This window comes from Macrosteles quadrilineatus, unplaced genomic scaffold, assembly GCF_028750875.1.
Source record: "Macrosteles quadrilineatus isolate MER2022 unplaced genomic scaffold, UCM_ALF_1.0 Scaffold_6__1_contigs__length_79288215, whole genome shotgun sequence".
NCBI classification, from domain to species: Eukaryota; Metazoa; Arthropoda; class Insecta; order Hemiptera; family Cicadellidae; genus Macrosteles; species Macrosteles quadrilineatus.
Window position 1 is genome coordinate 30932845 of NW_026542599.1, and position 23979 is coordinate 30956823.

General features: G+C 35.5%; 1 protein-coding gene across 1 annotated transcript; it reads right to left on the minus strand.

Moving 5' to 3' along the window:
- Positions 1-1531: 1531 nt before the first annotated feature.
- Positions 1532-22557, minus strand: LOC128996197 (proton-coupled folate transporter). The gene is made up of 10 exons (XM_054421340.1): positions 22383-22557; positions 19752-19964; positions 11403-11577; positions 10536-10724; positions 7553-7813; positions 6095-6196; positions 4607-4744; positions 3886-3969; positions 2502-2658; positions 1532-1782 (listed from the first exon to the last, which is right to left on the minus strand). Exons 1-10 carry the CDS (start codon positions 22398-22400, stop codon positions 1695-1697), a joined length of 1425 nt encoding a protein of 474 aa, XP_054277315.1. The 5' UTR covers positions 22401-22557; the 3' UTR covers positions 1532-1694.
- Between the last annotated feature and the right edge of the window lie 1422 nt (positions 22558-23979).

A 23979-nucleotide genomic window follows, 5' to 3' on the forward strand; every position in this document is an offset into this window, starting at 1 on the left:
TGCATTGATTAATATAGTAGTATTATATTTTATATATATGTGTATGTGTATATTAAAGACATTTATACAAATTTAGTAATTTAGTACATTTTTATGGACAGAAAACCACAATGTTCACAAACTAAACTAAAATTGGTCTAGAGCTTATCTAAATATCTTACAGGAATCTTTAGGAGTTCTAGGAAAACATTGTTCTAATTTAATAGGTTTACGTGAACATATATTAAGGTGAGTTTTGTCACAGAAAACGTACTACTATAACCCAGAATGCCAACCGCATGGTAAAAAGCATTAAGCGGTTTGAGAGAGCTTTGCCTGTCAATCCGTAGGCAGCGCCACCAGCGTGCAAAACACTTAATGCTTTTTACCATGCGGTTGGCATTCTGGGTTATAGTAGTACGTTTTCTGTGGTTTTGTTCAAAGAAAGGCTCCAGGCCAGGATTTTGAATTTTAGAATAAAGAGGATAAAGATAATAGCAGCTTACTTTGGAGAAGTACAGGTAAGGGCATAGAAAATACAGAACACACACTATAGTTCGGCCGCTTAGAAAACGACCTCCTCCAGCATTGGTTTAGCATTAGCGCGCAGGTCGTTTTCTAAGCGGCCGAGCTATAGTCCCTGGGGACTTTGTCAAGTGTAGAGAAAGTTCCCCACGAGGTGAAATATTGTGTTGTGACAATAAATTACTTACGTCCAATTTATATGAATTAAAAACTTATGAATTTAAATATTGTGTGTCTTCTGTAAGCTCTATATGGTTTACCTGTATTTCTTCAATGTAAGGCGGCTGCTATCCTCTTTATTCTACAATTCAAAATATATTAACACGTTCACTGCGGGCGTATCCGATCGGATATAGGCCGAGTAGTGTTCAGGTGCTGCCGAAACCGATCGGATACTTTCGGCAATGACCTTTGCATATCTTTGTTTTTGCTCTAGCGTCGGTCAAAGGCCGACCTAATCTATACCACGTTAGCGTGTAGTGGGTGACTTGATTTTGTTGTGGTGCAGGTTGGTAGTTAAAAATTCCCATCTGGCAAGCTTAAAAATCAACTTGCTGTGCTGTCTTTCTCCCTCCAATTGGCAATACAATGGGACCGGCTACGTTCCAAGCAGTGCTGCTATCTGTGGGTGTTTTAGCAAACTACGTTGACTCTCGTCTTAAAGCAGGACATCACCGCCCGTTATTTGCTATTCGTCAGACCGAAATTTGAAAAGCCAATCACAATTGGGTTTGTTCGACGCTGCGGGCTGCCCCTCACTGGGGCTACACTTGCCATTTGATGGGCCGCAGCGAACGTGTTAAGGTGAGTTAGTTGTCATAACTGTTCCTTCTTTAATGTGTCCCCAACTCAAGTTCTTAGTGATATAGTTATTCAGACAGAAACACACAAAGTTCAATTAATATTTCTAAATAAATTATACATTTGCATAAAATAACGTACTAAAGTTGTAATACTTCAACATACCTAACAATATATTACCTACCAATAAATACCCAAATCTCAGTGGGAAGAAAAAAAACAAACATAATAATGTAAATATTTAATACTTAAAAGGAATGATCACAGTAGAGAATGAGAATCTCTCTAGTTTGTTCAGGCTTTAAACAAACACTACAACAGTAAAAACTAAGTAACACAGTATAGAGCTGATATGTCCTGGTATTACATCAACTGTTTGACAGTGAAGATTATGCGACTACTTGTTCATTTGTAACTTCTTCTTGTGGATCAACAGCTTGCTCTAACTTTCTTGACCCTTGGATACACTGTATTGCTCTGGAAACACAAACATGGTAAGAAGAGTGACAAAGCATCTGTATGCTATATCTTTTAACTATAGGTCCTACATGGCAAGGCAGTGCACAATGTATTGCGGCCAAACCAATAGAAGTAGATCATTCCTAACAACTTAAACCCTCCTATTTTTATTCTGTAGAATTTGGGGAAATTATATTGAAATCTCCCAAACGCACGGGTAGTTTTTTTGGAGGATGGGGGTAGTTTTTGGAAAATTTTCAAATGTAAAGGTAGGTTAAGGGATACCTCGTTGTAAAGGCATTTGTTCATTTGGCATTTTGATGAACACATTTTAAACTTCTCTTGATGCTCATGAATAGTGTGTTAAAATATGTCTAAAATTCAGGGTCTTACAGCTAATTTTATTGCAACCGCCTACATTAATGTAAAGAATCACAATTTTTAACCCAGATTAATGAAAAGACGCCCTTTTCAAAAATACTCTTGAATGTAGCACTACGCCAAAGTTTACTAATTTTTTAAAGGTTTAAGCCTAACTTTTTCTTATAACAACTGGAAGTGGAAACTGGAAACAGACACCAGGAGAAAGCCAGTATTCTGCTGTTTACAGTGATATACAATCCAAATCGGACTGAAATCTGCACTACCGTCAATGCATTGACACTTGACACCTCAGAATTTCGATGCATTGATGTTTGAATGGGAGGGTTAGATTAGATTCTTGCTAAACAACTTACAGAGCACAGCCAAACACTAGTAGTTGAGTGAAGACTGTGACCCAGAATATGGAGGCTGGAGCAAAGTCAATGGTTGCGTTGTACAACTGACTGTATATCGTACTGGACAATATTGGTACCGAAGTATCGGCTACGGACAGCAGGGAGAACGCTTTTCCTGTGGAAATAATACGGGAAACATTAGAAAGTAAAGCTATAGTCTAATTAATGTTTAACTACCTTCATCTTCCAGTTCAAATAGTCGTTTTCTGCAACCGAGTTTCCACCACATTGATGTGCCATCATCAGGCTCCAGTGTGAAATGTATTTAGTCCATTGGAAGTCATTGTGTTAAAGTTACATATAGTCTGCATGATACACACACGGATATAAAATAATAAATATTTACCAATCAATATGTACAAGACAAAGATATGTGAAATCACTAGCCGCAACGAGTGAAATCCAAGCCACAACTAGCTGGAATATTACTGGGCTCTACCTCACTTTTGTTCTAAATTGTCTTGATCCTTGACGAGTGGGTTGCGTCAGTGTCACTTGAGTTTCAATTTTTTTTTTTAAATTGGAGCTATGGTGGATTTGATAGGTTGGTGGTGTCCTCTTTTAATGATCTATTAGATATGAAACTATTCTAGAGTATCTAATAAAAATCCCTTTTTGCAGTACTGTAACTTAGAATGGAAACAATTTTGTCCAATAACACCATTATATGGTAATTTTCAATACCTGTTGGGCAAATGTAGATTTTCTACATTTGCCTTTTTGTTGGACAATATGAGGGTTTGGGTTGTGTTCTTCTAATCAGGTTGCAAAAGACTGACCTATTTGGCTAAATGTAATATTGTTCACAATTACCAGATTTTAATTTGCACATTCCAGTTTTTTCTAGGTTCTCTTTTTCATTAGAAGATTTTTTACAGTTAGAAAACGTTCTTTGAGGGTTGCTGGGAAAGTTAGTGTAACCCAAATGACAACAAGCCTGATGAATAAGCGTTGATAGCACACTAGGTAGCCGAGTGGTTATAGTGCTCAACTCAAATCTAAAGGTTGCGGGTTCCATTCCATACAAGATCGTTCAGGACCCAGATAATTTGTCTTCTTTTTTAAAGAGGTTGGCGGCCTCTTTTAATTTGCATTTGTCTGTCCATATGGTCCACAGGCGCCTGTGCGTGGAACGTTAAAAACTAAGACTAGGGTTTGAGACTTTTTTATTCAAAACGTAAAAAATGCCATTTGCGTAGACGTACAAAAAAATCTGAAAACCACTCATGTAGGTAAAGTGGTAAGGTAAAAATCAATAAGTATGAATGATTTATTTAAAGATGGTGAAAATGAAAGCAAATGTCGTCCAGTTCTGAAATTGATCTCTAACTATAACACTAACCTCTCTCAGACGCAGGCACTAGTTTGGAAACAATCGACCTCAACACTGGAGCTGCAATGGGTCCCAGCGCCCCTAAAGCACCACCTGAAAAGCAATTAATATCTTCAATTTTATATTTGATTAATGGAACAAACTATTTTAAATACAAGCCATGTTGAAAACTTCATATTGTTGCTGTGGTCACACAAAATTATGAAAACATAGTTAAAATACTCAAAGAAATTCAATTAAAATAGTGTCCAGTTGCATTTACGTCTGTTAATCTCTCAATATTTCTCTCCTGTTTAGGGTCAATTTTAGTGCGCAACTTGCTCTACAATTTACAAGAAAAAAAATTTACAAATAAATGAGTCAGTTGTATGCTCAGTCAGTAGTAGGCCTACAAAGTACAGTAAAACCAAAGCAGGTATGTCTTGGATTCATGTCCTAGTGCAGTACAGTTCATTCTTGTACTCAACCGGCTAACCCCTTGCTTTGCTTAATGAATTCAACAGGCCTTTGGGACCCATATTGATGGACAAATAAAGGTAAATATTGCTATTAATTGTTTTTTAGTAGCTTTACCATTGATGAAATCACAGAAATCAATGGTAACCTTAAAAACACACTCTACAAATATTGGATAGAAATATGCCTTAAACCTGTCTTTGACCAATCCATATGAGGATAATAAATCTATCAAGGATTTTCATCCTATTTATTCATTGAAACAAACTCTCACCAACATAGAAGACAACAGGTTGAGATGCAAGAGCGTAAACCACTCTCGCTACACAATGAGACGCGGCTCCTATCATGACAATCACTGTGTCTCTCAAACCAAACATCTTGCCTAGGATAGGAGCACCTACCAGTAGTCCTGCAATACACATTACACATCAAGTTGTCACACATATGGTTAAGCAATACACATTACACATCAAGTTGTCACACATATGGTTAAGCAATACACATTACACATCAAGTTGTCACACATATGGTTAACCAGTACAAGAGTCAAATTTTAAAGGTATTTGTTAAAAGTTCAACTTTAAATGCCGGGGGAGAAAGGGATGAGTATGTAGTGCCACGGACTTTGCGCCCAACGCAGCGATGTTGTGGTTTCCGATCCTGATACCAGCTACCACTTTATTTACTCACACCTTGCTTTACTGGATGCGTTCCATGCACAGGCCCAAAGCCTATGTTGACAGTCAAACGCAAGGTTAAAAGAGACCGTAAACCTCTTAAATTTAAATACCCCCGCCGCAGCAAACCTGCAGACTAAGCGAATTTCCATTTGACTGATTGGATTTACACTGAAATGTCTACTTAAAAATATAACATTTATTCCCTATTTAAATAGAGTTAGTTTAACAAGTACTTAGGTTTGCTGCATCAGGGAAGATAAAACTGTTCTTTTTTTGTAAAATGTTAATAGTTAGTAAGAAATAAAAATATTTTTCAAATTTGATCAAAATATGTTCATAAACAAGCAAACTACAACAGTTTACTTATTCTCCATAAGAATAACATTGGAATTTTAAATTTACAATTTTTTGGAATTTTCTCCGTAACCATTAGGCGCATAATAACGCTTCAATATACTAAATTATTTGTTTTTTTAAGCTCTACAAAATGCTTTGAAAAGAAATTGCTAAATTTTATGTTTTTTTGGGTAAAAAATAGGAAAAACCTATTTTTACCCCATAAAACCCCCCGTAAACCCCCGTTCCCATGGTCCGATCATGCTGGATTGCGAACTCGTTCGAATAAACGTAGGTTTACACGTTTGTACCAAATTTCATCAAAATCGGATCATTTTTGCTTGAGTTATCGTGCTAACGGACACATATATATATATATAAATATATAAATATATAAATATATATATATATATATATATATGAATTTGAACGGATGGTGTTTTTGGCCTCTAGGGACCTCAAAACGAAAAAAAAAATCGGTCCCGCGTCCAGGTCTCACCATGAGTACTACGGTAATAGCTTATTCCCTATATGGGAAATTCGCTAAAAAGACCTGAGAACATGTAGTTATAAGAACCTTTGAAATGAAATAACAAAATATTTAAGCTTATATTGTAGATTTTGTGTTATTTAAAACATCAGTAGGGTTTTGAATAGAACTAATAATAATGTGAATTAGCTGCTAAATGTACCTGGAAGTTATATATAACGCATTTTGAGGTGTAGTATACCATTGAACTTACCTAAAATAAAAAATGAAGACTGAAATGTTCGAAAGGTGCTGTACGTCTGGACGTTCCAGTTGAATTTTAGTATTGTATACAAGTAAGTCATATTCTTCTCATCTATAAAATGAAAGAAATCATGTAAAATTGATCTAATTAGTAACACTACCAACTACCATATAATTTTTTTACATTCTGGGAACATTAGGCTAAGCATCTTATAAGATTTATAGAATTAAATAGAACCCCAAGGAAAGTGTTTAAAATCAAACTAATAATTTTTACTAACTGTATAAACAAAATATAATATCATTTTATTACACTAAAAAAAGTTCAAAAGTAATTTTCTCATTTTTAACTAAAGGGTATGCACAGTATGACAAACTATAACACAGCTTATCCACAGGGCAAGTAGTGTCAATTGAAACTGATGGTAAGTTTAGCCCTATATATGCTTGTACTGTTGTACTGGCTAGAAGTAAACTAGTAAACTAACTGGTAAACTAGTGGCTAGCAGCCAGAGTAGTGAGTTAATATTTAGAATTTAAAAACTTCAAACAGTGAAATCAAATTGGTTTTGAATTTTCTTGCTACCGGCAACTATTGGCCACATAAGAGGAAACGTGAATTTAAAATAACAAGGGAGGTAGGCAGGACGTTTTTGGACAGTTTAGTCCTTCTACCATCCCAGAGTAAAGGAACCTGAATATTGAATATTCTCTCCCCATAAAGAATGTTTCTGTTGGTGCGATGCTTAATATTGTTCGCCTAATATTGTAGGCCTAGCATGTATTTTACATAAATTTGTAAAATAGCTGTAATTCTAACTCATGGAAATATAATTTTCTAAATTCTGTACTAAGTAAATATATGATGAATTTGACATAATAAATTTCCTAAATCTTAAACCAGTTAACACATGTTTACTACATCAGTAAGTGGTTAATACAATAATCGTTTAATTCTGGATTTTAACTTTGTACAACCAGTTTTATATTTGTATTTAACTTGACCTTTCAAGTAAATAAACATACAGTAGAACTCCGATTATCCGAATTAATAGGGACCAGACCCCATTCGGATAATCAGAGTTTTACCGGAATTCCGGGAATTTTAAAGAAAAATCCTCATTTTTGGTGCTAAGTGAACTTTAAATTAATAATAATTGAAATAAGAACATTTTTACAGTTTACAATGCTCATAGTGTTCTATACATTTTATGAAGTCTAAGTCAATAGTGTTCCATCAAAGTCCAAAATTACACATTGGCTAAATGTGTTAAATAACAATTCTTTGATATTTTGCAAAACTTATTACTATAGCTTTACGTTTTTTAAATTGTCGAATCAAGCGATTCGGATAATTGGAGATTCGGTTAATTGGAGTTCGGATAATTGGAGTTCTACTGTACTATAAAAATATTACAGTTACAAACAACAACTAAAATACCAATCAACTCAAAACATCAAAACTAACCTCTCTGAAACGTGTAGACGGCCATGGCGAAGACAATGATACGTAAATACAATGCGTAACTGTCAGGTCGACTTTTAGTAACGACTCGCAGCGTGTCTCGTACAGTTCCTACACAACTGATCGGGGCTGTCTGTTTAGTCTTGTTGGTGCACCATTGTAGCCTGAGAATGGCCCAGAATATGGACAACAGCATCATGATACCGCTCACACAAAACATCAGTGTGAACTGTCCGTTCAAAACCTTCTTGAAGAGGTACGAACCTGTAAAAGATCTGTGTTGTAGAGTAAACAATTGTGCAGCTCCAAGTAATCTAGCTCACGTCGCAAATGAGTCATGAATTTCCCTCCTATTGTAAAATGATCCTACAGTGCCAAGCTCAATACATCGAACTTCGGTATAACAAATTCCTTGATGTATACATTTGTATAAACCTCTTAGAACTGTCCACAAAGTCATTGTACAATTTGCCACATCCACCACTTCCTACATCTCACAACCTCAATAACTAAACTATAAATAATCTGGGATAAATAATCCGACCTCATTATACACACAAATAGAGGTGGTTCTTGTTCTACAGAAATAAAATTTGTTATAATTGGTCAAAAACATTCTACGTTTCAAAATACGACTGTGCCTCATTATTAAGAACATAACGTACAACAAAATTGTGTCTCAACATGAAAATTAGTTTAAGTACTCCAATTAATATCGTTAGTTAGACAAGTTAGTTCAGTTTCCCTGGAAAATTAGATCGCATTGTATGAGGGGACTAGTTTGTTAATAACATTACCTGTGAGTTATATTGGTAATCCATCGAATACATATCATACCCTAATTGAAATGTTCTGTAAACCTAGATGTGCCGGTACACAATTTTCACCTTACATCAATGTGAGAATCCACATTGTAACCAAATACCGTACATAACAAATTTTTGGATATAAACCCTTGGGATAAATTATATTGAGAGAGATAGCACTTTACAATAAGACCGAGCGTTGCAGAAGAGCGGGGGCTAGAATAGTGATGGAGAAGCAAAGAAAACCGCACTAATTGTCACACCCAGACAAGCTTGTTATGTTTTGACACGAGCTTGTTGGTCACTTTAAGTTTTGGATAACATTTATATAACAATCAATAAAAACAGTTATTCCATAAAACAAGGTCATATCGAAATCAGAAGAACACATCGAATAACCAAACCTCACATTTAAATACATAGTACACAAACCTAATCAGAGAATGAGATTAATACATGGCGAGATCGCAAATTTTCCCTCAGGAAAGTAATAGGAGGAATTAAAGATCACGATGTAGTGATAGATTTGAATTATCTGGTTTAGCCTTGTCAGGACCTCATTGGAGGCCTTAATCTGCAGACAATCTCCATAAAATGTAAAAAGTATGTTTTTATATAAAACAAAGCATGTCCATGTAGACTTTTCCCTATAAAACTTACACTACACATTATATTACATTACTTGTCGGGTTTAAAAATGTTTTCCCACGGAAAGTTAAAAAAACTTGATTAATTCACTCAACATACTTCAAACACCATTTAAAACCCAATATTTATTTGTTTTTGTATAGCCATTTAAAACCCTAACACTTTTTTTAAGTGAAGCAATTAGTATAATAAGTTAAACACCAATACTTTTGCCAAAACATTTTTTTATGTTTGTTAAAAACCTTCTAAATTAAAACCCACATAGTTAGATTACAAAACGGACTATTCAAACCAACAGACGACCATTCATATCTGCTCTGATAACAACCAATTCAGTGTTAAGTTCAATGCCATCTTTATTAAGAATCATTGTGCTTGTGGTAATTGACCCAAGAAGAGAGCTATCTTTGTCTGGATACACGTGTGTGTATCATTATGTTTGCATTGAGCAGAAAGAAGTGCATTTACTGGTTTAAAGATTATTTACTGGTAAAATATCTAAACAAATGTTTATGATATAATTTTATGTTATCTCAGTTTGTGTACGCATTTAGCAATTTCATAGCTGTCACATTCATTCAATAACTTCATTGAATCATTGTTACTTTATCGGCAACAATGCCACCTAGATGTGTATTTTATTTAAGGTCAATAAGAATGCAAGACGAGTGTGCAATGAAGTGTAGTGCTTTGTTTGGAGTTAATTTGTATTATGTTTAAGTTATTTAAGAGATTTTTGCAGACCTGTTCATGGCAAGAAATGAAAAAAAAAACTAAGTTTTCACGACGTTTTGCAATCTGGAATCTGATCTATTCTGCGGTGAGATAGTACACCGAAAATATGCCTAGGGTACATAAACAAACACCCAGCCAGAGTTGGAAAAATCACAGAAGAAAACGCACACATAGAACTGTATAGTAACGAAGACTGAGGACAAGAAATTACTATAGATTTCCTTTAAGGTTATGTTTTTAGGGAAAAGCATTTAGCTTGGATTAAATAAATATATAGGATGGAGAGGACACAGCTAACTCCCTGATGAAAGGTTGCAGACGAGTCAAAGAACACATAATGTGTGTGTTTTATGTGTCTTTGACTCGTCTGCAACCTTTCATCAGGTGAGTTAGCTGTGTCCTCTCCATCCTATATATTTATAGATTTCCTTTGGGATTTTTCACTCCTCATCTGGAGTTACATGTGTGGTTTTTTTCTGTGCTTTTTTTGCCAAGTTGTTTAAGGTACTTTCTCACTTTAAGACAGGATACGATTCCAGATCCTAAAAGTTGAGAAAACCTGATTTTTTGCTAAATGTTTTTGAAAAAGTCTGCAATAATCCGAGAGAACTTAAAGTGGGGTGATCTAAATAGTTACTAAAACCAGCTGTTTCTTTCACAGGAGCGTTAAATTATGTAGGCTATCACAAATCTTCAACATCTTACATGAACTCTAATCTTTGTAAATCCGCTGCTTGCCATTAAACAAATATAATTGTGTTACTCATGTTAAAAACTCAACGTCACCATGGGTGTACCTACTGCAACACCAGTTGGCATGGTGAGAAGATAGGCCGCCTCTAGCAGAGTGACTCGGACCGTTCTCTCTTCCGGCGTAGTGATGTCACACAGGTAACTGATGGCCGACATGAAGATGGCTAGCGAACTGCCTGTCAGCGCAGCGGGGAACGTAGCAGTGTACAACACGGTCTGTAGAGGCCACGTCTCTGTCATAAACATGGGAGACAGTGAAAATATTAAAGCCTTCATTTTATCAAAATACTCTTGACTGATTTTCTTTAATCCCGCCAGGGGCGTAGGGTCGCAAAAAAACCACCGGATTCTATTCAACAAAGTACACTATGGTAGATAAATAATGTATCCCAAAAAGTAAATATTGTATACTATACAATTTCTTGCAAACTATTGCATATTTAAAACAAGGACGATTGTCTATCATGCTTTCATAATCTAATGCAGTATGTTATTTTCAGTCAACAATTAAAAATTAATATCTATTTAAAAAAAAAAAATCTTTTTACCCTTGGAATGGTTATGTTTAAAAAGGAAGTTTAGGATTTTCTTATAAAAAAAGAGGATTGAAGATGATTTTTATTCTTCCCCAGGATTGAAAACTATTTTTTCAACTTGGTATAAAGCTTGAATGAAAATGAGCCTTTACATTCAAAACCTTGGTTTCTGACTAAAAACGGACCACTGATAGTACAGCAGGTATCCTTTTGATTTAATAAAAAAAGAGTGTTATAGTATGGAGTTTATTTATTGAATAATAAGCTAGACTGTGGTTGTGCACAAAAAATCAACATTTAAAAAACTATTCAATCAACAGGTATATTTTATATGGCATCAAAATTAAAGTCAATAACACTACGTGGTATACAAACCTTGTAATGAATTAACAATGAGGGCTATCCAGTAGTACAGACTGCCGAAGAGCCCAAGTAATAGTGTAAGTTTTCGACCCACTCGGTCACTCCACGCGCCAAGATAAAACGCCAGAATCATTGGGACTATGTGACTAGCAATGCCCTCATACTGGTGAAATGTTGAGACTACTACCTTGAACAAACAACATCTTAATAAGACAAAAATGTTTCTTCATTTTCAACTTTTTAATAAATTTTTTATTAGCTTATTATTAAAGAATTCATTTACCACTACTGAAACTTTAAATATTGATAAACATTAATATGTTAGTGTTCTATTTCTTATACAAGAATATTATTCACACATCTTGCTTGAACAAACTCTATTTTCAAACTAAACCAATGTTTACAAAAACATCTGACAACAAACATATTTAAACACATGATAAAAAGAACAGACTTAATACAACATCCCGCTTCAAGATGTCCACATCTTTATGAACCTCAGTACCGCCTCGGTTTCTTAATGGACCTTCCGTAACGGGTTACTGTGCCAGCTCCTGGACGATCACGTGAGTTGCATGGACGATTAAGGACCATGGATGAACAGTTTGAAAGAATTCCATCTCCTCCGTAGTACGGTGCAGGAACTAAGAACTTCCTGTTTCGGCGAATAGTTCTCTTGTCAGTTTCCACAAGGTAGGAACGTGGTTCGTTCAATTTCCTGACTACCTTACCGTGTCGACGTAGATCTGTGATCCATACCATGCTTCCAACTTCTAATTCACTTAAACCACTCGCTCCATGTCGTTTATCAAATTGTATCTTGTACTTATTCTGGTACTTATTCTCCCTCTCAAGAAAATTCTTATTTTCCACAGGATTTCCAACCAAAGTAGATGGAAGATTGTCTCTTAATTTCCTTCCAAACATAAGTTCAGATGGGGAAAAGCCGGTTTCAAGAGGTGAGGTCCGGTGAGAAAGTAGGGCAAGTTCAAATTTATCCTTGTTTTTCTTCATTAGCCCTTTTGCTACTTTCACAGCTGCTTCAGCTGCCCCATTTCCCTGATGGTGGTGGGGACTACTTCTGAATATGGAGAACCCCCACTCCTTTGCAAACAATTTAAATTCACTTGAGTCAATATGGTGAAATTGTGTCCCACTATCTGAATAAACACGTTGAGGAATTCCAAAACGTGAAAATGTGGTTTTGCAAACCCGAATCACATCTGAAGCCCTCATTCGATGCATTTCCTCGACTTCAAAGTATCTTGAGTAGTGATCCACGATAACCATATACCACTTGTCTTCGTGTTTGAACAAGTCAACAGACACATTTTGCCACGGGTAATCCGGGACAGTTCTCGGAATCAATGGTTCACTGTGATTAGTTGAGTTCTGAATACACACTGGACACGATTTGATTTTCCTTTCTATTTCTTGAGAAATTCCAGGCCACCACATGGTTCCCAAAGCACGTTTCCTTGTTTTTGTGATTCCCAAGTGTCCACTGTGAAGCCTCTCGAGCATTTCCGCTCGTAGTTCTTGAGGTATTATCATCCGAGTTCCTCGAAGCAATAGCCCATCAATACAACTTAACTCGTCTTTCACATTAAAGTACTCTTGAATCTCATTAGGTAAACTTGATTTTACAGGCCATTCGTCTAAAATTTGTAACTTAAGTTGTGCACAGATTGGATCTCTCATTTGTGAGTGAAGTACCTTTGTCACATTTTCATCTGTAGTGTTTATACTAATCAGACTGATTTCGTGGACGAAGGCTTCCACTTCTTCGGTCAATTCGCCATCTTCGTCAGCCGGAATAGGACTTCTTGATAGTAGATCTGCTATGGCAAGGTCTTTTCCTGGGGTCCAGGTCATGCGATAATCGTATCTCATCATACGCATTCGGAACCGCTGTAGCCTCGGTGAGAGCTCGTCCAAATTTTGTGTTTTGAAAATTGAGACAAGCGGTTTGTGGTCGGTCTCAATTGTGTACATTTTACCCATCAGGAAACATTTCAAACGGTCACTTGCCCATGTGCATGCAAGCGCTTCTCTCTCAATGTTACTGTAGTTTTCTTCAGCAGGCGTTAGAGTCCGAGATATATATGCCACAGGTTTCTTGTTTTCTCCTTCAACTTGAAGTAAAACCGCTCCAAGACCTTTTTTTGAAGCATCGCAAGAAAGAATCGAGGGTTTTTGCGGATCGTAAACAGTCAAACATGGCTCTGATGATAAAATCTGTTTTACTGTGACAAAAGCGTTTTCTTGAGCTGGTCCCCAAAAGAAATCGTTTTTAGTCTTTAACAAGCTCGTAATTGGCTCCAAAATCTCACTGCGGTTCGGAATAAATTTTGCCAGAAAAGTGATCATGCCCATGAATCTTTGTACTTCATTAGCGTTTCTTGGAGCTGGTAAGTCCACAATCGCTTGTACCTTGCTTGGATCAGGCTTGATTCCGTCCTTAGACAGCACAAACCCCAGAAATGTCACAGTCTTCTTGCAGAACTCCGACTTCTGCTTATTCAAGGTGATTCCATTAGCTTGCACTCTCTCTAGAACGGCCCTAAGACACTCGTCGTGTTCTTCTTTCGTTCTTCCCCATATCAGACAGTCGTCAATGTGCACTAAACAGGTCTTTGCCCCTTCTAAAGCTTTTGACATGCGGCGCTGAAACTCTTCAGGAGCGGACGTAATTCCAAAAGGTAACTTACGGAATTTATACCTCCCAAAAGGGGTGATAAATGTTGTGTAATCTTGTGACTCCTCTGCAAGGTTCAGTTGCCAGAACCCGGAATTCGCATCGATCTTGCTGAAGTACTTGGCTCCCGCGATCTCGGCCAATGAAAGTTCGATCTTTGGGATAGGATAAAACCGACGTTTCACACTGTTGTTGAGTTTGGATAGGTCTACGCAGATCCTAACCCCACCTCCCTTTTTTGCGCAAACTACCATTGGTGCGCACCAATCAGTCGCGTGTTCAACTGGAACAATCACTCCTTTCTCAAGCATATCGTCTAACTGCTCTTTCACCTTGGTTTTTAAAGGTATTGGTACAACCCTGGGGGTGGATATAGCGTAAGGAACTGCATTCTCCTTCATTTCAATCTTGTACTCTCCTTTCATATTTCCCAGCCCTTGAAATAAATTAGGATACTTAGTAGCCCAGTCAATATCATGTGAATCAACAGAAAAAATTCTCCTCACCAGGTTCAGCTCTTCACAGGAACGTCTGCTAAGAAGTGGAACAGTGATCTCCTCAGAAATATATGCAAGATCATAAACTGATACACCCTTATGTTCAAGCTTTAGCCTTAAAGTTCCCAAAATATTGATTCGTTCTTTCTTCTTTGCGCTAAACACAGGGGATTTGCACTTTCCTAGAGGCAGAGTCTTAATAAAATCACCAAGAACTCCTACTGGAATCATGGTTACATCAGCGGCTGTGTCAAGTTTAAATTTTATAAGCCCTAACACTTGGTTTCCACAGCTTGCTTTTACCTCCTGGACCCAGGCTTTGTCACTGCTGTCTATATTCCCTATGAAAATCTCAGGAACCTGTTGATAACCACTGTCTGAATCTTGCTGTTCGATTTCCTTAACAACGTTTTTGTTTTTTCTCATCCACTTTTCGCGGGAGGGTCAACATCGAAAAAAATGTCCAATCTCGGAACATTTGTCACATTTGGCTTTCCTAGCAGGGCATTCGGCCAGTGATCCGTGCCAGTTATAACCACATTTCCTGCACTTTTTTCTCATAGCATCCTCGGTGAATTTCTGTTCACCAGCTCTTTCAGACAGATTTGTTTTACCGACTTGTATTGACGTTTGATTCACCATAAAAACATTAGTATTGGCGAGCTCACGTTTTTGGCGTTCTAGCTCCTCGTGTTGGCGCAAGGTATTAATCGCCTTCTCCAGAGTCAATTGAGAGTGTAGCTGGAGTCTATCACTTAGAGCCTCATCTTTCATACCAATAATGAGGACCAGAAGCACCATCTCATCGTTCAGTTCACCCCATGCACACGTTTTTGCAAGACCATGCAAATCTGTTATGAATTTTTCAGATGGATCACTCCCTTGCTTGTGTCTCAGAAATTTTGTTCTCTCATAAATGATATTTCGTCTTGGCACAAAGTATGCATCAAAGGCCCGAAGAGCCTCGTCATAAGTATTCGGTTTTGGTGAAAACGAATCGAAAATATCTTCACTCCTACTACCCATTGTAAACAAAAGTACATCGATTTGCCGAGCGTCGGAAGTGCTATCTAGACCGCACCCCCGTCTGTACCTTTGAAAGCGATTCCTCCAGGAATGCCACTCATTCGGAGTAAAAGAGAAGGTATCTGGAGTTGGTAACGTCAGATTTATCATAGGAGTAGGAGTAAACATTACTGCATTATTTTCTCGGTTTGTCTGTCCCAATGCAAAACCTAGTGACTCACCTTCAGTCTTTCTAGAATCCCTTTCTGACATGTAGTTGAATTCACTTTGGGCATCCTCCTCATTGTCCTCATACCTTTGCCTACGAGTATTTCGTTTTTTTCTGCCCTTACTTGACATCATGCGTGGTTTTAGACTTTGTTCGATAAAAAATCCACTAAGCTGCCACCATGTTCTATTTCTTATACAAGAATATTATTCACACATCTTGCTTGAACAAACTCTATTTTCAAACTAAACCAATGTTTACAAAAACATCTGACAACAAACATATTTAAACACATGATAAAAAGAACAGACTTAATACAACAGTTAGTTATCGGTATTGGTTTGGATAAAAATACAAACTCAATCTAAAAAGTAAAGAAATTCACTATTTAGGGACAAAACAAGTTATATGCTGGCAGTTCTGCTTTCCTTACGCCAATCAGCATTTTAGCCTTGTTACCTACACAGTTAAGGGATATTGGGAATAAGACTCATTATAGGTTTTTACAAGCTCAAAGAGTACGGTATGCTATGCATTGTAAAAAGAGTGTTTAAAAAAATAAACCCATTGTATGCAATAAAGTGATGTATGCAATAAGGTTTTTGGTGAGGATATTATCCCAATACCCAATAAATCAACTATAGGTTGTAAACACTGTTAGGATCAATAATACTAATACAATACTTATTTTTTCCATGTAACCATGATTTTTATAATTTTGATGATTCTGTCCGTCACCATTTCACTAATCTGGGCATAATGACTATTTACAGTGTCCATGTTTTTCACACATCTCTACATGTAACAGCTAGCTATACTTAAATAATTTTGTTTCCAGGCTAGGTGACAGACACGTATTTGACCAGAGAAAGAAATAAAATTGCCATTGACTCCCACCCGGCGGGCGCCCCCCAAACCACCGGCGCCCCTGTGCATATGCCCAGTCTGCCCGTTTATAAAAGCTGGCCTGACTTTGAATATGTTTAGGTTTTAATTTGGATCGTGTTAAAAAAACACCCTAGGTATTTCTTAGTAATGTATTGGGTAGAGTTGAAAGGCCGATTTTATTATATCCGTATAGTAATACCATTGACTATATATACATATAGTCAACGGTAATACCATAGATAAAACATACTCCCTTAGTAGATTTCTCATCCTTATGGAACAGCTGAAGACAATTTTATTGTTAGTTCATGTACGGTTTATGTAGAGGTCGTGTTTTGTTTACAATTTGTTTCCCGTTAATACAGTCATTTAAAACCTCGTTTAACCAAATAATACGATCTAATCATAAACAATAAATTGTCCCCTAGTTATTTAACCAAACAGTAAAGCACAAATCAAGAAATTAACCCTAAAATAATAGAAACAAAATTTCGTCGACACTAGCGCCCAGTGTGGCGTACATGAACTAGACATGAAAAACGAGCTTCAAAATTTACAATGGGATGAGAAGTCTACTTGTGTTGGTTAGTCTATGGTAATACTCAACATGTGAAATGATAATCAAGAAGTTACATAATAAACAAGTCTAACTTCATTCATTTACATAACCTAGCTACTAGCTTCATTAGAATTTCTTACTTGAGGTTTTACCATGCTAATTAGGACTTCAAAAAGAATTAAGATTATTTTGTTATCTAACAGAGTGTGGGAGAGTTTTAAGATTAGCAAATACACTTTACGTACAACTCAAGTTTCAAGTTGTTTTACCAGTAGTTTTGCAGATAAGGTTATCAAACACTTAATTTGTGATTGACATCATACAGTAGAGAAATTATAAGTCAAATATATACACAATAACAACAACAAAGTAATTTTACAATAATTGAAAGTCAATAAATTGTATTAAAAGTAGTTTTAGTATGGACAATTTCATTAATATTACATGGTGTATACCAGTTTCTTGTGATAAATATGTTTGACTTTACAGTAACTTTTTTCATAAATAACTATTTCCAATGCAATGTGAAGTGTAGCTGAAAAACTCTTTGGATTTCAGGAAGCAGTGGTTGACCACAATGTAAATTATGATAAGTGTAATGATAAGTAGCTCTAAAATACATTATCATTGACCATCCATTTTACACTTACATCATCAAAGAATATTATAACCTATTCCAACCTAACTTAACCTGGGGGTGATCAATCCCAAAACCACCTAGAAGAACCTCCAATCTTAAGGAATTTAGTGAGGAAGAGGAAGTAATGGTGTATAAATTCACTGTAATTTTTTTTTGTTTTAAGTTATGACACGAATTATAAAATTAAATATATTTTCTAAAGGCTTAGTAAATTCAGGAGGTAGATAAAAAGAATTTTTAAACAATGTAATATGTTGCCCTGATAAAGTCTTTGAATGTGATCCTCTTTAAATTAAAACCAATGACTTAATTAAAGTCATCGTCTCTGTATTAAATGCATCTAAATTAGCCTACTCCTTTAACAAGCAAGATTAAAAATCAATAAGGCCTATTCTGTGCCCTAAAACTGAAAAGACCCTTTTGCCGTTTCACACTTAGTTGGTTAAATAAAAGATAAGAAATTCATCAAATATTAGAACACTCATTATTATTTTTGGTTGGGTTGATGTCATAATCAACCACGGAAGTTGTAAATTAAAATGAGTCAAACAATTTATTCACTGCTATTAACGTCGTATTGGATAGTTATCACTGATAAATACTATTTTCAATTGATCAGATGGTTTGTGGTTTTTTTTTATCAAAAAACAGCTCGTAATTTAAGAAAACAAGATAACATAATGATGTTTACTTGGATGTTTATTAGTGGTAAAAGTAGTTCAAATTCCATCAGTAGTATCTAATGGTCTATAAATTGAATCTAAGTAAATATTGGCTGTTAAGGAGCTATTAAGTTAGCTGAATTGCAGCACCTAGCATATTTGTTGTAGATGATTCATTGTTTCTTTAGAAAAACTAAACCATTTACCGTACTATGAATACAGTATTTTAGGGTATTTTATCATAATCAAAGATAGAACTCTCTCTAAATATACCCAAGCAGATTTTCTTAAAATTTTAAGAAGGCCTAGGTACAAAAAAGAACAGTAAATTTAAGTGTGTTTTTTACGACTTTTTTTACAAGATAACTGAAAATAGCCAACCAAAATTTATCATACAACTAATGTCTACCATAACGATGAAATAATATCAAACTATACTGACTTTACTTAGTTATTTGCGCAGTAAAAAGTTACAGATAATTTGTTTCAATAAACTATAATTGCGTTTAGTCAAAACATGGTAGCGTTCTTGTTGAAAAGAACGTGCAACTACTAAGCATTAAGACAGATGGTCAGGGTTTGTTATCGGATTCTTTGATGGCAATAGTTCAGTCACTGACCTCAATTATACTACATTGAAACCAATAAAAACTTTGCTCTATTAGCTTTCGACGATATTTTGCGGACAAATGTTAAGGTATTAAACTGTTGGTCTTATCTTTCAAACTTGAACTGGTTTCAAATCAATAGGTTTTATCTGTTATACATTTTGAAATTAAATTTCTAATGACGGTTTAACCTGATTTATTAGTACCTAGTTAATTTTAGTAATTTTTCAATTAGGCTACATGAAACATAATCAAGTATAAATGGTAACTGTATAGATACAGTTACAAAACTTACACTCAGATAATACAGTAGGCCTACACATTGCTAAAATATACAACATTGGTTTTGAAAATATAATCCGGCCTAGTAACTTAACTTTCAAAAAGTTTTTTATGGCATTGCAAGAATATTGACTAGAAATTTATCGAATGTAAGATAACCAAGAAGAACTATGTAAGAATCTCTCTTTTTGTATTATTAACATTTCAAAAACACGTTATATTAAGATGTAAGCTAAGTTACCAGTAATAATTTAAGTTGTGTACATGATGATGTTTATAACTTTGAAACATACTTGCACTCTTTTGTTGTACTCTTCGTTCTCTTTAGCTGATATGTTGGCACATACATCGGCAGGAAGTCCGACATCAACCATGCAGGCCTTGTGAACAAAGAAAGCTTGCTCCACGACAGAAGACACCATATAGGAACCCATGTACAAAAACATCACAGGTTCAACGGAGATTTTGGCCCACCAAGGAGGGTTCCCTCTTTTGCCATCATTGAACTGAAAAAATAATCAAAATAACAATGGTAGTTAAGCCTCGACCATTTAAATTCAAGTAAAAAAAAACACACTAAAGAACTTAAAAAGCTGTACATTGGATTTTTACAAACTTATGGTAACCTATATTTGGCTAAAATAGACAATTCTTTTTTTCTCTGGCACTTTTTCAAATGGTAAATGCCGTTTTCAAACAGAAAACGGCCAATAGCCCTAACAGGACATCCAAATTGTGATTATTTTGTTTATTTTTTTATCACTTTAGTAAATTTTATAAACTTGGCACACTATTTAAATTTAGGGTTGGGTTTGGTTACAATAGTGGTTATTGACACTTTTAACACTAAGGTTATGATGATGAATGATTGATTGATAAAGATTTTAATACCCACATTAACCTACTATAATGAACGAGCCAATGGAATTGGCTAACTCTGGAACGCACTTGATTTTGTCCCATTCGGTAATTGGCTTGTTCAGGAACAGGCTAATTTGATTTTGTCCAGCCGCGGATTTTGCTAAACACTCTGTAAGTCGCAAACCCGGCCGCACCCACTGCACGGAGTGATGCCAACGTTGTACCCACGACGAATTACTAGTACACTGCCATAACTTATTTTTATATGTCAGTGGTCACAGAGACAATTATTGTTACCATAGGTTGTTTTTTTTTTTTTATTATCCATTCTACTTCTAATAATTAGCTATCTTTAAAGTAAATGTTTTCAAAAATTTATTGTTTTTTATTTAACTCGATCAATCAGTTATTTCTTATTTCTATCATAACTACGCCACTGGTTTTAGGTATTACAGAGTATGACTAATATTGTGAATAATACCAATAAAACTAGAAGCATCACACTAGGATTTTTAAATAAAGCTAAGTTAAATGTTGTAGCCTTTACATAATAAAAGAGTTCTCAGACACATATTACAAATTTAATCGTGATATTGAACGTAATAGTCCATTATTTAATGTCTTATTGGACAAAATAAACATGTTTAGGCCGTCCTACTGATGTTAAAGCAACCTCAAAATGTGAATTTCAGGGTGAATCCAAAGGATTGTAAAAATCTATATATTAATAGGCAAGCATGTTTGTTTAAAACTTTTTTTCTCAGCTTGTGTGCGTCGAAGAGAAAATCTACACATAAATACTGTTGGCAAGATATTTGCTTGTAGATGCAGAATCTCTTTATAAATTAAAATAGGCTCAAAAATAAGCACAAAAAATGAATTTGAAATTTTATAAAAATTAACATGGGCCTTATGAGTTGCCATGCTGGTGACGAAAAAACAACGAAATAAACAGAAAATCAAAACAAATAGAAGCATAAGTTAAGTTCATAAATACCGGTACTAAGATAGGCTGCACTTTACTTGACGTCCTACACTCATTCGATTGTTTTTTCGATTCGATATTTTCATTCGATCGTTTCATTCGATATATCGTTTGGTTAGTTAGGTTAGGTTAACCTTACCTAACTAACCAAACGATATATCGAATGAAGCAATCGATTAATCGATATATCGATCGATATTTTCATTCAAATGAGTGTAGGACGTCAAGTAAAGTGCAGCCCTAAGATAATTAGAAATATGAAAAGAAGTTAGGGCAAACCAAAACTTTTAGGAGTGTTTGTTTGCGGCAAATTTTGAGATGAACTAAGTTAGTGGGAATTTTCAGAGATTCTTGCGATATCGTTAGATAAAGTTGAGGGTACAGTTCCGATCAATAGGTACCTGTGATATCAGATTAATCTATACCCTATCTTCAATACATTAATAGGCAAGCATGTTTGTTTAGAACCAACCTTTGTTCTCAGCTCGTGTGCATACCAGGGAAAATCTACCCATACTGTTAGAAAGATATTTTCCTGTAGACGTGCAGAATACTTTTATAAACTAAAATAGGCTCAAAAATAAACAAAAAAAGTTCATTTTAAATTTTAATAACTTAACATGGGCCTTATGTTTTGCTAAGTAGGCCTATGCTGATAACGAATTAAATACAAAATATAAACAGAAAATCAAAACAAACAAAAGAAATTCCAATCACATGTTTCAATTACAGCGTAAGGTTAAAATAGAAAAGTCTGTACCGGTACATTACATAGGACATATTTTTGGTCAAGTTTTCGACCATTGGACGACCTCTAGTATAACTTACTTATTTAATACACAAGCAGGTTTTTTGTGACAATCACCCAATTAATATTGTATTGAATTTAACTTAACTTCCTCTTTTATAAATATAGATAATCTACTTGAATCAGTCCGAACTATATCTATTTTTAATCATTAATAAATAATTATTAGTCATAAAAATTGACTTTTTTTATAATTTAGCCTAAGTTACATGCCTAGTGATAGAAAATAAATTAAATGATGAGCACACTACAAATTCAAATTAAACAAACCTCATAATAATCTTCCATTTCTTGTTCAGTCAAACAAATTCCTAAAAAGTCTTACGCAATGGAAAATACTAGGCTAGATAAGTTAGATACTGAATTTCTTGTCTTGTTATCCTTGGAAACCAACCAAACCAAACGATCAAGATCTAGCCTAGTAACTAAACGAAACGATAACGTCAATAACAAAACACAAACACGATAGATAACCTTTGCCGTCTGCTAGAGTAGGAGTAGAAAGGAAAGAAGGCATCAGGTGAATCGCATGCCGCACCGCATTCGCTCCACATAAACCCGTTTGAAAGCAAAAGTAGGCTCTTAGGCTGCTAGAAAAAAAGAAGGAAAGGGAAAGAGCTTTGGCGGAGAGCGCTAGTTGGCTAGTTCACCACTCGCAAAACTTACTAGCTACGTCATACCTAATATCGTATCGCTTTTATATCGACAACGGTTACGGTTACATAGGAATTCACTTGGAGTCGGATCAAAATCGGAAGATCAAACTGCCACCACCTGCACCTTCGCCATGTTAGATTATTAGAGTTAGAATGGAATTCAACAACACTGTCCGTGTCAGCTGTTGGAAATTGCTAATGGATAATATTGAGATTATTTTTATATGGAAAGTTCCCTTTGGAAGGATTTGCGACCTTAAAGTTCAATTTGTGAAAAAGTGGATAGTTTTGCGCAAAGTTTCTCGTCTTAACGAACATTTTTATTATACGGTTTATGGAGGTGTGACATGTAGTTTTCTCAAAAATTCATGGGTATTTTGAAATTTATATATGGATGATTAACCGAAGATAGTAGTTGATTATTTCCAAAAACCAATCAACGCGCTGTCCTTAGGGTGGAATTGCCTTTAATTACCTTTTAATTACCTCCTCCTTGACCGAGGCAGAGCCGGATAGGTTGCGTCAATTTTCTATTTACACTATACATAAAAACTTCCATAGATTGAAATATGAACTGTATTAAAAGTACTTTGGCGGTGGATGATTTTGCCGCAGGCTTATTGACTTAAAGTTTCTCATCAAAATAGTCTTGTAGGCTCCCAGACAGCACACTTTATCCCAGGGACATCCCATAGTAGTCCCATATGTCCTGAGAATGTCTCGGGATATGTACGCTATCCTCAGGATATCCCGCAAAATCCCGGGACGAGTACGAAATCCACAGGATATCCTACAATATACCGTAATGTCCCGGGATTTGTAAGTTAACCTCAGGATATCCTGTAAAGTCCCGGGATATGTACGAATGCCATAGGATATCCCAGAATGTCCCATGACATCCCGGGACATGTACAAAATCCACTGGATATCCTGTAATGTCCCGTAATGTCCCGGTAACAAACTGAAGAAAAAAAATACTACCACTGATGAAATGTATATCTAAATTTAAATGTTCAACAAGGCCAATATACAGGGTGTCCCGGAACTCTCTACCAATATTTTAGGGCATTAATCCTGGGTAAGAAACATATTAAAATATCATATTTAAATTGTCCGGAAGCCCTTAGTTACTCACACAGCCGCCATTTTGTTTTTTTCAGTTATTAATTTTTTTCTAAAGAATGGTTAAACATAGGAAATGGAAAATTTTC